At 40.6% G+C, this 12,705-nt stretch overlaps 1 protein-coding gene across 1 annotated transcript in view; it reads right to left on the bottom strand.

Moving 5' to 3' along the window:
* Positions 1-4,741: 4,741 nt before the first annotated feature.
* PTPRJ (protein tyrosine phosphatase receptor type J) overlaps positions 4,742-12,705 on the bottom strand; it is a 72,785-nt gene continuing 64,821 nt past the window's right edge. The window contains exons 19-25 of the mRNA XM_062495352.1: positions 12,025-12,115; positions 11,155-11,228; positions 10,839-10,973; positions 10,331-10,450; positions 9,821-9,981; positions 8,541-8,676; positions 4,742-7,831 (exon numbers count right to left, since the gene is read on the bottom strand). Of these exons, the coding sequence (XP_062351336.1) occupies positions 7,673-7,831; positions 8,541-8,676; positions 9,821-9,981; positions 10,331-10,450; positions 10,839-10,973; positions 11,155-11,228; positions 12,025-12,115 (876 nt within the window). The 3' untranslated portion in view covers positions 4,742-7,672. The remainder of the gene's footprint in view (positions 7,832-8,540; positions 8,677-9,820; positions 9,982-10,330; positions 10,451-10,838; positions 10,974-11,154; positions 11,229-12,024; positions 12,116-12,705) is intronic.

Raw genomic sequence — 12,705 nt, 5'->3', positions numbered from 1 at the left:
TCTAACATGATTTAAAGCCGGTGACTTTAAAAGAGCTGTAAGGCTGTGACTTGGCAATAACATTGTGCCTTCGTCAGGCTGATTTATAAAATTTCATTGCAACAGAATAATGTAACCAGAGAATAAAAAAATCAAAAAGTTAAAATATATCTAATTTCTGTCTGTGAAACGGAAAGTGGATAACTTAAATATGTATGATGGATGGCTCAGTGCAATGCTCTTCATGAAAGAGCATATGCTTTCTACAGCTCTTTAGAATAAGGTCCTAACTCAAGTCTACAGATGAGATAAGAGAATACTGTGTAAAAAATACATCTTGAAATAGGTCAACAAATAGAATACCAAAATCTACATACAGCAGAGCTGTTGGAGTTAGGGGAACTTGCCTTCAGCTCTATGTGGCTCAGAATACCATCTGCAGAAAGTTTACAGGGATATTACTGATTGACATTCCTATACATTCAGACTCCCCATTCTCTGTCCCATCCTTTCCTAACTGTTTAGCTTAATGTTGCTAAAATTATTCAACTAGCTTAGTATGGATATATATATATATAGTAAGCTTGGTTTACCAAGGCCCTGTGGAAGCTGCCTGGTCTGTGTATGCCTACAATCCCTCTCTTGTCTGATTTTACAAGAACAGGGGAGGAGAGATAAGGTCATGTTCCACGTGTAACAGAAACCAGAGCTTTCTTTGGATTTCTCAGTATTTCAGTCCCTTTCACTAAAAAACACATTTTAGGAAATAAACATGGAATATTTTCCTAAATCCTGATTGAAATAGCCATGTTCACCTTTACCTTCAGTTGTTTTAAAAATATGTCCAAATGGTGCATGAATAGAACAGGAAGAAATTCCCAAGAAAGATTTTTTTTCAGATGTAACTGTTCAAATCTTTCTTTAGCGACATTTTTTTTAAAGGCAACTTTTTTTTAAAACAATAATAATAAAAAGCTCATTTTCAAAATACCAAGTGGGAACATCTAGTGTCTTAACAGAAATAACAACTAGTACTGATGTGATGCCAGTGAGCTGGACGCAAAATATCAATTGCAGCAAACACTATGAAATCTATTTTCTGGCACGTCAGTTACATTTTAGGAGATCTTCATGCAGAAGAAAACCAATTCAGTAGCTTTTGATCTGGCTTATAATTAAATTACAATGAGCTTAAAAATTTGACTGATCCACATTGATCACAATTTTTTCTTTGTATCTAGATGAGTGCCCCCCAGAACTGTTCAGCTCAGCCAAATCCTGTTCAGAGCAGATAATCCACAGCACTGGTGCTGATACATGAGCATGAGAAGTTCTGATGCAAAATGCTATTTCCAGGTGTGATTTATTTCTTGTTCAAAGGCCGAAAGATTTGTAAGCAGCTGGGCAGTTGCACATAGATCTTCCAGAAGATTTAGAGCTCTCTCACACACACCCCTCCATAATTGCCTTGTTCGTAAAAAATGTATCTATCAAAGCTCTATAGAGCTTTGTATTGAAATCTCACTGTGTTTCAAACAGGAGACAGAGGAAGCCAAAGTAACTCAGCAGATGTTGCCAGATGCTTTAAAAACTATATTTGCAAACTCCCCAAGGACCTGTGTAAAACTAGGCAGGGAAAAGTCACGTTTAGTGTTACATACACACACAAACAGACCCATTAAATGAAACAGCCTTTTAACAGTTACTCATATTGAGTGGTACGAACAAGCACATCATTGTTTGCTGTCTTTACTGATGTACCTGCACTGTGTTCACCAATCCCATAAATCTGTTATTGCTGGGAACAGCTGTGGAACAGACTGATAAGCTGGGAAATGAGCACACAGCTGGTAATGCTGAATAACCAGCTCCATGCTGGTCCCAGCCAGAGCCCTTACACCTTGGAATACACACACCATCAGAAAGTGCCTAGGTATCAGACACACAAACGTGAGAGCACTTCCCGAGGTAGCAAAGGACTATTTGGCATTATCAGACTATTGCTGAGATTAGAACTTTCTGGAAAAAAAAAAAAGTCACCTAGTCAGGTGTACAAGACTACATATCCCTGCAGAGCAGGCAGATGGCCGTACACAGGCACGGTGGCCTGGGCTTAACTAGTGACATGAGCCAGGGCAAGGAAATGGAATCAGCCCAAGGAGTGGAGGGAGGTTATCAGAATCTGGGAAGGAAGTGAAAAAGGAGCAGCCTAGCAGGGAAAGCTTTCAGTGGAAAGACCAGTGGTATCATGTGCCATCTGGAGGCTTAAACCAGAAATGAACAGGATATATTTCCCTTCTGGAGTGACAACTACCACGCTTTAGGTAGATACATACCTTAATCTGAGTTGACATTAGACCATTATCAAAAAGCCTGTTTTCCTTCTGATAGTATACTCCTGGACTCCGGAAGCACCACATCAAAAATCTGCCACACAAAAAAGTAAAACAAGTCTAGAAATCCCTTAGAGAGGATCCCTGATTTCCTGTCCATCCTGCCCTGTAGTGAAACAAGGACAACAGCCTGGCACTGCATGTGAAGAGCATTCTGTCCCTCACACACTGAGCATACAGCTCTTGTGTGTCCCTAGAAATCTTGTCAGAGTTATTAATATACCAGGAATGTCCATGAGACATCAGCACTAGACTTTGAACATTGCTCAAAAAAAATCTGGCTTTTCTCTGATTACTTGGAAAGTTGGAGATAAAATGTGAATTCAAGTAACTCACTTGGGATTAAACTAGACTCTTTTCTCAACAAAAGGGGATAATTTGTTAGCTTTGCTTCTGGCTATCAGGAAATCATGTATATTAATTTAAAATTAAATAAACTCAGGGAAAGCAACTTGAGTGAATAAATGGGGTTCTGCTAAATTGCAGGGACTAAGAAAAACAGGCTTGTATTCATAATGTCTCCTTCAGATCTAAGAAATAGCTTGAGAAGGGCTTCCAGCTTCTCCCCCACATGAGATGTACTAACAGCTCCTTCCCTTCAGCCAACAACACTGGCAGGAAGCAGCTGCTCCTGGTGCTTCCAACTCAGGTTTTCTGCTTCATTTGCCTCCTCCTCCCTCACAGGCAGGAGGCTGGCACGGGAAAAGGGTTTGCTGAGTCCAAGGGTAACAAACATGGAATGAAACACAAGATTGGAGATAGGCACTGTTTGGTACCAACATCAGAAATATTCCTGCAAAGTGCTGAAAATGGGACAGTTTGTAGGCAGAGGTTTTTCAACACCATGAGCTCTTACATGACTCCCTGAAGCAGTGCCACAGTAAAAGAAGAAAGGAAGTACAGTAACTTCTCTGGTGAGTACAGGAAGTGGGGAACACTGTACCTGCCCACCTCAGAAGCAAGTAAACTTACTCTTGGCTTGCCCCTGATTCCAGCCCTTGACCACAGTGATTGCATCTGCATTTTAAATTATTTTTTACCCAAACCACTCAGGCGATGTTAAGACCTTGGCTTTTTTATTTTTGCTTCAGAATAGCATATTGTGCAAACTTTCCAGGTGTTTTTCCTTCCCAGACCCCCATTTCTGACCATCTTCTGACCCACATATTTGTCTCCAAACTCTATCTGTTGCCTGTTAACACCAGGAAGGGCACACACGGGTAGCATCAATACATCCCATTTATCAAGCCAAGAACAGGACAGAAACATTGCATCCTCTCCTCTCTGACCTCCATCTCTTCCATCTCCAAGACAGTAAAACTAATACAGGACAAGACCAGGTAGAGAATGTGATTTTCAGATATTCTGGTTCAGCTCTACCCATGTGAACAGACTAAGGCTCCCAATGGCAGCCAGAACAGCTGGCTTTCCTTAAGTCCTAACATCATAAGCATAAGACCATCATCACATGGCTGGCATATGATCCCACTGGACAATGACAGACAATCACACTTGACTCTTCCCATCTTACCATGCAGTCATTTCAGAAAACACAGCAGTTGCCATAGAGGATCACAAGATTTTAGTTTAGTGTAAGCACCCTGTGATGAACTGGAGGGCTGCTGAGTGCCAGTATCACCCTCCAGGCATGTGATCCTCCTCAGGAGTGATTCAGATGGCAGTCAGGAACAGAAACTAAGAATTTCAGGAGAAAGGCACTTCACTGAGATAATTTTCTATGCATCTACAGACAGGTGATCATAATCCAGCAGCCAGCTATAACATTACAGAGATATTTCTGCATCCACTTCTATCACCACCTCCAGACAACACGACGTCTTCAAGAGATGAAAAAGTCCTCATTCTTGTTTCTCTGGAAGCAATCAAGTCTTAGAAACACTGGTCCTACCCCCCAAGGTTATTTCAGCAAATGGAAATTTTTGAGGGACCTTGGATGATGGTCCTGTTTCTTTATCTGGTACCAAGCTCTTCATTTAGAGAAGATACCAACTGCCAGGACACTTTAAATTCAGACCCAGGGCCTCCCAGGGAAGTCTGAATGAGAGATTAACACCATCCCAGGGAGCTCCAGTGACTGCAGTACACAACTGACTCAAGTGCCACCCCAGAGGATGGGAGCCCACCTTCCATTGATAAAGCCCTTCTAAATGAAATGGGCATTTTAGCAAATAAATTTTATTCAAAACAAAATCCCAGTAAAGGAAAAATAAGACCAAAAGTGCTCTAGGATGATGCTTTTTAATTGTTATTTTTGTATTTTTAAGAACAAATCAAACCATTAAAAATATTACAGACATGTACTGAAATTTCCTGTACAACAAATATGAAAACAATAAAATTTGTACATCATTTCAAGATATTCAACAGTCACCTATTTGAAACACACCAACTTTTCCCTTCTTAAGCAGTCCCCAAATGAGAAGACAGTGTAAAACAGAAATGCAAGAGATGCATTTGTCACACAGTGGACAGCTTTAAATAAGCAACAGTGAGAGAAAACACTGACCAAAGGGACAGATCTCAGCAATTATAACAGAGAACATCAGAGGGCAGAGAGAAAACATTTGCAGGAATTCAAGTCATGTTGACTAAGACAGATCCACAAGGTAGTGGAGCATTACCTGTAGTCCTTTTCATGCAGAAACATCCTTTAAGGAATGTCCTACTTATTTCACACTAACACTATGCCCAACTTTATTTTTACAACAGTTTAAGCCTTACCAACTTTTTCCATCCATACACAGAATCAAGAAGTCATTTAATTCAACCTTCAGTCTCTTCTCACAGTTTCAAAACCAGTCAGTTTTGGAAAAACACCTGCAAACAGTTCTTTAAAATGGATTCTCATTAGATGATGGCACATATGAGAATTTGATGCCTGCTTCCAACACCAAAATAATGGGACAGATCCATTTGTTTTCTGTAAGAGGATCTGGGTAGTGGTTAGGCAGAAACACATTGTCCTAGCTCGCTTTCTGATGTTCTGCTGCAACAGAATAGAAACAACATCATCCAGCATGGAGGACTCATCTCCCTCTCCTCTATGCTATACAAACCAAGGGCAAAAGAGCAACTGCCACCCTAAGGCAGCAAGTTCTTGGGAGACCTGGAATAACGAATACTGGCTCTGTGCTCTGCACAGATGTGCAGTAATAAAAAGAGTAAGAGTTAAAGAAAATAACATGACTGTAGAGGGCAGACTTTCCTCCCTCCCAGTTCTTTTGGAATGGTTCTGTTTGGTGCAAGTGGTTTATCTTTGTCATCTGACAGCAGCTTAAGAAGAAGACAAAAGATCCACTTTGTGGGCTGCCAGTTTGGATGGAGCTGGGCAGGACGATGAGGGCTTTTTGAAGTATTTCCAGAGAAAGAGAAACAAAATTATATTCAAGAACCCACAAGTGGCTGCTTACAAAAAACAAAACAGAAAAACAGAAAAACAAACAACAAAACCAAACCCCAAAACCTAACAACTAAAGGTGCACTGTGGTTTGTCCTCCAGTTTTGCTCACACAGCACACCACAGTTTCACACCAGGCTGTAAAAAATTCCTCAGGATATTTGTGAAGTTACAGTTGTGCACCAGGAATTCCTATGTTCTCCTTCAGCTGACATCGGACCCTGTGAAGTTGCCAGGTTGCACTGTAAAGCCACAAATACTCCTAGCATCTGTAGCTTTTCCTGACAACTCTACTAAAACAAAGAAAAACCCCCAAAACAACGACAACAACAAAAAAGCAGCAGAATTCCAGGGACTCTGGTTATCAAACCTTCATAAGATTTTTTCCCTGCTTTATAGCTATTCTATAGCATTATTCATAAACTTCATATTAATCTACAATGCAACCAGTGCAATGATCCAAAGACCAAAAAACACCCTCCCCCCACCCCAAGATACCCAAGTCCTTCATTGGTAATCCCTTCCTAAGTCTAACAGTTATGTACCAACAAAATAAATCCAATCTGATCCTTTACTTGTGAAATCAGCAAATGGGGGATTTCTGCTTGTTCCTTCAGTTTCTAAAAGGACCAGCCAAAACAAAAGCAGCAGTATATTGCAAATAATTACAAAATAATTACACTGGATCAGTGAGATGCAGGCAGGTAAGATGTGTCTCAGTTTTGAATGGCTAAAACAACCAAGAAATTTGTCTTTACAGCAGAATTTTGTGCAATGTCTTTTGGTAGAAACAGTAAAGCCAGTTGATCCATTTGGGAGTGCTTGAACACTTGGAACCTTAGTTTCAGCATTTTCACAGATTTATATATTTGAAGAAAAAACAACAACAATGATAAAAAGACACCAACCTGAGAAAAACTCTATTAATAGAGTGAGAATTATTCAGTAAATCATATATTGCACCTTTAAATAAATCATTATAAACTGTATAAAAACAGGAACAGGGAGGAGCTATTCTGTCCTTCATCCACACCCCCACACACACATTCACAGATTCACTTGCTCTGTTTTTAACTACAGTTAAAGCTCGGAGTGACAGACCACACTCCTTTTCCTCCGGCAGAGGCACCGAAACATTAAGGCAGGGTATATCTGTGGTGAAATGCAAAAACAAAGCTCACCTCCAAACTTCTGGAGAGTCCTGCCAACAGTGCAACTACAGTTAAGTTTGACATAAGCCTTATTTAAAAATCTGTGTTCTCATTAAGAGTTTCAGTACAAAAATAGAATCTCTGCTGTTTTTTTCCTAGAGTAGCGACTAGAAAAGGCACAATTTCCAAGTATAAATGTCCATTTGAAGGAGGCATTTGTACTCCTTTTTAAATAAAAAGGAACAGAAAAAAATAGATCACAGAGGCAAATATCTATTAACTAAGTAACCAGACACAGTAGATAAAATATGTTCCTGAAACTTATAATTAAATATATTAAAACAACTCACCAGCCTGGTGTCTGTAAATGAAATAATATAAAATTGTAATAAAAAGCTTGTGTTATTATTTTAATATTTAAACTCTAGTTCACTGTTCAAACTGCAAATGCTATTTCACCTATCAGTACTGTTAAATTCCAAAGAAAAAACAAGATCCCTCTGTTAACTTTAAAAAGTTTTGCTTGCATTTTGTTGTTCAGGCTTTTTTAACATCAGCCTGCGCTCCTGCCAGCATTGTGTTTTTACTCCTGCAGATCACTCCTCTGAATGCAGACAGAACTGGAGAAGCCAGACATGAGACACTGCACATAATCCCAGAAAACACAGGTCAGACGCCTCCCTTTCCTATGGGCAGGTAACACCTCCTGGAGGCACTGGATTCCTTCTGGACTATGCGTGGTAGCCATTGGCCTTCCCAAAGGCTGGCCCAGGTGTGACATTTTCATAGATTGCCATTGCTGTCATGTTTTGGTAGATAAGGTCAGTTTGCCTCTCTCTCTGGGATTTAATGATATCCATGACACACTGGTTCAGGAAGACATACTGGTCCTGATGGGAGAAAGAGAAGGAAATAAATTAAAAAAAACCCCACTGATTTTGGAAGTAATTCTGCTTCTGAACACAGGCTTGGGCACTGCACTGTTATCACAGTGCATATTTTAGAACTTATATGTATAGTTTATAGAAAATAGAGCTGGAAAGGACCTCATGATGCAATCTGATCAAGCTCCCCCATTAAAAAGAAAACTGGGATCAAGTTTTGCTGTCTAGAAATAGGATCTGTCATGCCTAATGCTATCCTAAAATACTTTCATGAGGGAGATTTTACAGCCTTTTTCAAATCAGCTTAGTCCATACACCTTTCTGGATCAAAGTGGTAATTTCCGTAGGAATACTTGTATTCCTTCAGAACACAAAAGATGCACACCGAGACCACTTGACTCCAGATAATTCTGGGTCCCAGCTAAAGGATAAAACCCTCGTGGGTAAAACTAGTCTGCAAAAAAGTCTCCTAGAGGATTTGATTCCTTCCAGCTGCAAATGCCAGTCCTACAAAGTACTCTGTAAAGACCTTGCTTGGATATACTACGGTCCCTGGCTGCAATTACTTTTGTGGGGAAGAGATGAGGGAGAAAGGAGGGACTTTAAAAGAAGAGCAATTGTAACTCCTTAGTATCTTATTGTCCTATCATTCAGAGCTACATCTGGATGATTACACACATCTGAGGAACGTGCTGCTGGACAGGGAGAGCCTCACCTCAGTCTGCACCATGAGGGGTCGGTGCATGCGGAGGTCGTACACCACTCCGTACACATCCACGCTGTTCTCCATCTCCATCTGCTGGATCAGGCGGTCGATGGCGATGAACGTCCCCGTCCTCCCGACGCCAGCACTGCAACGATATGGACAGGCTGTTTGTGCCTCCTCTCAACCACCTGATCACTGCCAGCCTGATGAAGAGCCAGGGAAGCCTGGATGATGCCTCCTACTATTTCAGTGGCACCATGTAAGAGATGGTCTCAAGTTTCCCTTATTTGCCTCACGACCATCGCAAGAAGACCCCGGTGGACCCCACTTGCTTCAGACAGGAGTCCTGGCCTGGTCAGCTTTGGACAGGAATTCTGGCCTGGTCAGCTTTGGACAGGAGTCCTGGCCTGGTCAGCTTTGGACAGGAGTCCTGGCCTGGCCGAGGTGGATGCTTGCCAAGTGACCATTTGCAGGTACTGTACTCTGCTGTGCCATCACAGTACATCACTCTCGAGCAGACATCAGCCCAGACATGTTAGCACCTGCTTCTCTGAGCACACAATGGTCCATAAATCTCCCTACCCCTTGGCCAGACACCACTCGCTTTGGGAAAAGACTATGAAAAGCTGACTCTTTGGAGAAATCTTTTGAGATCTCCCCAAGGAAGGAAAATATGTCCACTGGCCAAAGACCATGAGGACGTCATCCCATCTGTTGGTAGCTATTTCCCACCCCTTCTTTCTCTCTCTCTCTCTCTCTATTTACTTTGTTTCCTTTAACTCTCCCTTCTATCAAATAACTATTTTTTAGCACAAAATAGAAGTGCTCTGCTGTGACTATACTGACGTATACTGTTGTCCCCCTGCTGTATCTTTGGTACCCCGAGATCAAATGAACCATCATGATCCCCACCTAGATTAGTGGATCGTGACACACAGGTAATAAAAATCTCAGCAGCACACAGGGGCGGCTCTTACCACCACCAAGAGGGGCTTCTCAGCCTTGCACATGCACAGGATTATATATTGAAGCTCTTGAAAGGACATCTTTTTCAGCTCACTTTTCCAGGCTAGGAGATATGCTCTGTCCTTATGACATTTTGTATCCCTTCCTTTGCTACCTACACAGCACTGCCAGTTTCTGAAGCACCTGGGAAAGGTTTTAGTTTGGCAAGGTAAATAGCCTATGTTCTTACACAGAGAGACTCACTTTGGTTTTAATCCCACTGAAATAGAATTGACTGTAAGATAACCACAAGACAAAAGTATAACAGAAACACCTCTTCCTACCTGCAGTGCACCAGAGTAGGAGAGTCTACTGGATTCTGGCTGTTGTACTCATGAACAAGATGCCTGAAGTTGATGAGGAGGTCTGTTGTCTCTGGCACTCCATGATCTGGCCAGGAGGTGAAATGGAACTGGCGCACCATGTGGCTCTCGGGGGTGTTGGACTGCAGGAAGAGTAGACATTAAAAAAACTAACAAAAAAGACAATGAAAACTGGCTTCAGGGGAGTTACAGTTGGGCTTCTTGACACATGTACCGGGCCAAGCTCAGCTTCATCAAAGATGCCTGGTACAACTGTGCAGTCATGTGACCAATGATATTCCAGTTTCCTTCTTTCTTCTGCTGTGGTAGAGAATACTTTGGAATTATTTCCTTTTGCTTTACTCCAAGCTCATATCTACTACACTGTATTTGCTGATGGGGCTAATTGTTCGGTCCAGACGATATTACAGGTATCTGCACAAGCACAAGGTTATTTACACACTAACAACCAACAATCAAGGCAGTCCTCACCTTTTCTACGGTGAAATCTCTTATTGTCCATTCTGGAAGGACAACTTCTGAAACCATTGTCACAAGAATGTCACCATAGCTCTTGGACTGTTTATCGGGCCAGTACTGCTCACATTTTGTCTAACAAGAAAGTTACAGTGTTAGATACACCACACACAGAAATGAAACAACTAACTTTTAAATAACACACCACCTGAAGCAGGGCTAGAAAGCATGTTACCATTCTCAAAGGCTATTGCAGGGCAAGAAAAGATCTATCAAAATCATTGTTTAGAGAGAAGAACCCATCCTTAACAACAGTGATCCCACAACCCTACTGAGACAATCTATTCTGGCAGTCAGCAGATGAAAAAAAAAAAAATAAGTGTTTTTTTAATTTAGAAAAGTCTTCCACCAAGAGGATAGTTGTTATAAGACAGGGGGCAGTCTCCAAACCACTACAATAACAACAAAATTAGAACACATGCAGCTGCCTTCAAGGGACGATTCAGTATTGATAGTAACATACCCGGGCTTGTTCCACACATTTTGTCAACATAATAATAGAGTAGATATTCTTTTCCCAAATCATTTGCCAGAAGTCTTCTATAGTATTGGGTAATGGACCCTGCGCAGCAATAAATGCCTTCCTTGAGTTATAGCCCTAAGAAGAAAAAAAAACAACAAAATAAATGTGTATATATATATATATATATATATATATATACACACACACACACACATCAGTGAGAAATAAAAGCTGATTTTAAACATCATGATGAGCCCTCATGCCTACATCAGAAAAATACACATTATATTTCATTTCAGCTAATGAAACAACTTACAGGCATATAGTTTGCATTAATATAATCACCAGTTCCAGAGCTTTGATTTGAAAGTTTAACACGGGAAACATCATCTGCATAAAGAAAAAAGGAAAAGACAATTATGAATTTTTGAACTGGAACCTTTCAGCAAAATATTGTTTATCTAATGCATGGTTTCTAAATAAAACATATTCAATGTGCATTTTAAGAATAAGAATATAAGCTTAGTTATCATAAATAGCAGTAGCCTTCAGAAAAATGAGTGACCAGGATGAACACTCTAAAAACACAGATTATTCCGGTTTTAAATGTGTTTTGATATTGCTAATTTATATATTTTTAATCCAACACAATTTACTACAGTTTTAATTGGTGGATTAAAAAAAGTGATTTGTCTCCTGCTGCCATGGTGGCTGATGTCTCTCCTCCAAAGCATCCTTCAGTACCTGCCACTGTTCACTTTTCAATTACTTCTAACTCTCTGCTACATTGGGATGCCCACAGGCAGCTTTACAGGGCTTACTCTTACTTCATCTGCAAATCTGGCCAGCAGGGTCTTTATATTTCTCATATCTCTGCACATTTATTTGTCTATGGCCAACTGTTATCCTCTTGTGTTTTCAACCTGGATTGCATATTTCTCATGAATGGAAAATTAAAGTTAAGGGAAAGTCCTTTAAAGAAGATTTCTGAAAAAATATCCTTGAGGGAAGGCTTATTCAGGGTTGCTTACACAGTGACTTTGGGAAAGCAGCAGCCCAAGTTCATTCATTTGGAAAATGATATTTGAAACCTCTGGGTACTATTAAAACCAGATTAGCCAAACCCAATGGTTTTCACTTAAAAGTTCAACCAGTAGAAAATGCAAACTCAAAGAGAATAACTCACATGGTAAGACGTTGTTGTATCTATTTTTCCCCCTGTTCTCAGGAAGTTCAGCAGCAAATTTGGGCTGGTGAGCACCAGCAGACTTGAGTTCCTACAATAAAAGGAGGATTCATGAGCACCTGGTCCTGGTTTAGCAATCATACAGAAATGTGGCAAACAGAAAAACAGTCCAAACACTTGTGTGCTGTAAAAGCAGGCACATTAAACTAGGGTAAACGTCAATAAAAATAATCTTATTACAGAATGGGAAGGTGACAGTGGCAAATCTGATAGAGAAGGGATTAATACGGAATTTAGGAATAGTAGCATGTTTAAAACCCACACGTGGACTTTAAAAGCCTGAAAGCAGTTTTGTGGAAACAGACACTGATATCAATGCCAGCTCCTTCTGTCCCCAAGGCAGGGAACTACTGCATAAGCTCTGCAGACATTACAGGGAGAGAGGAGCAAACACATCATGAACCAACTGAAGGAAGCAAAACCTGAGAGGAAGGCAAGGTGGAGCACCAGCCTGTGAAGTACAGAGAGACAGAACTTGAAGAAGAACGTCAATTAATAGCTTTGAGGTGGTGAGAAATAGAATGAGATTCTTTTAACAGCAGACAGAATCCTCCCTGACACTTCCTTCCTGTCCTTTGTTCCTTTCAACAATTGAGCTTTAATACATTTCATAGAAAAACT

This window comes from Cinclus cinclus, chromosome 6 (assembly GCF_963662255.1).
Source record: "Cinclus cinclus chromosome 6, bCinCin1.1, whole genome shotgun sequence".
Taxonomy (NCBI): Eukaryota; Metazoa; Chordata; class Aves; order Passeriformes; family Cinclidae; genus Cinclus; species Cinclus cinclus.
This window is presented reverse-complemented; position numbering and strand designations above follow the sequence as displayed.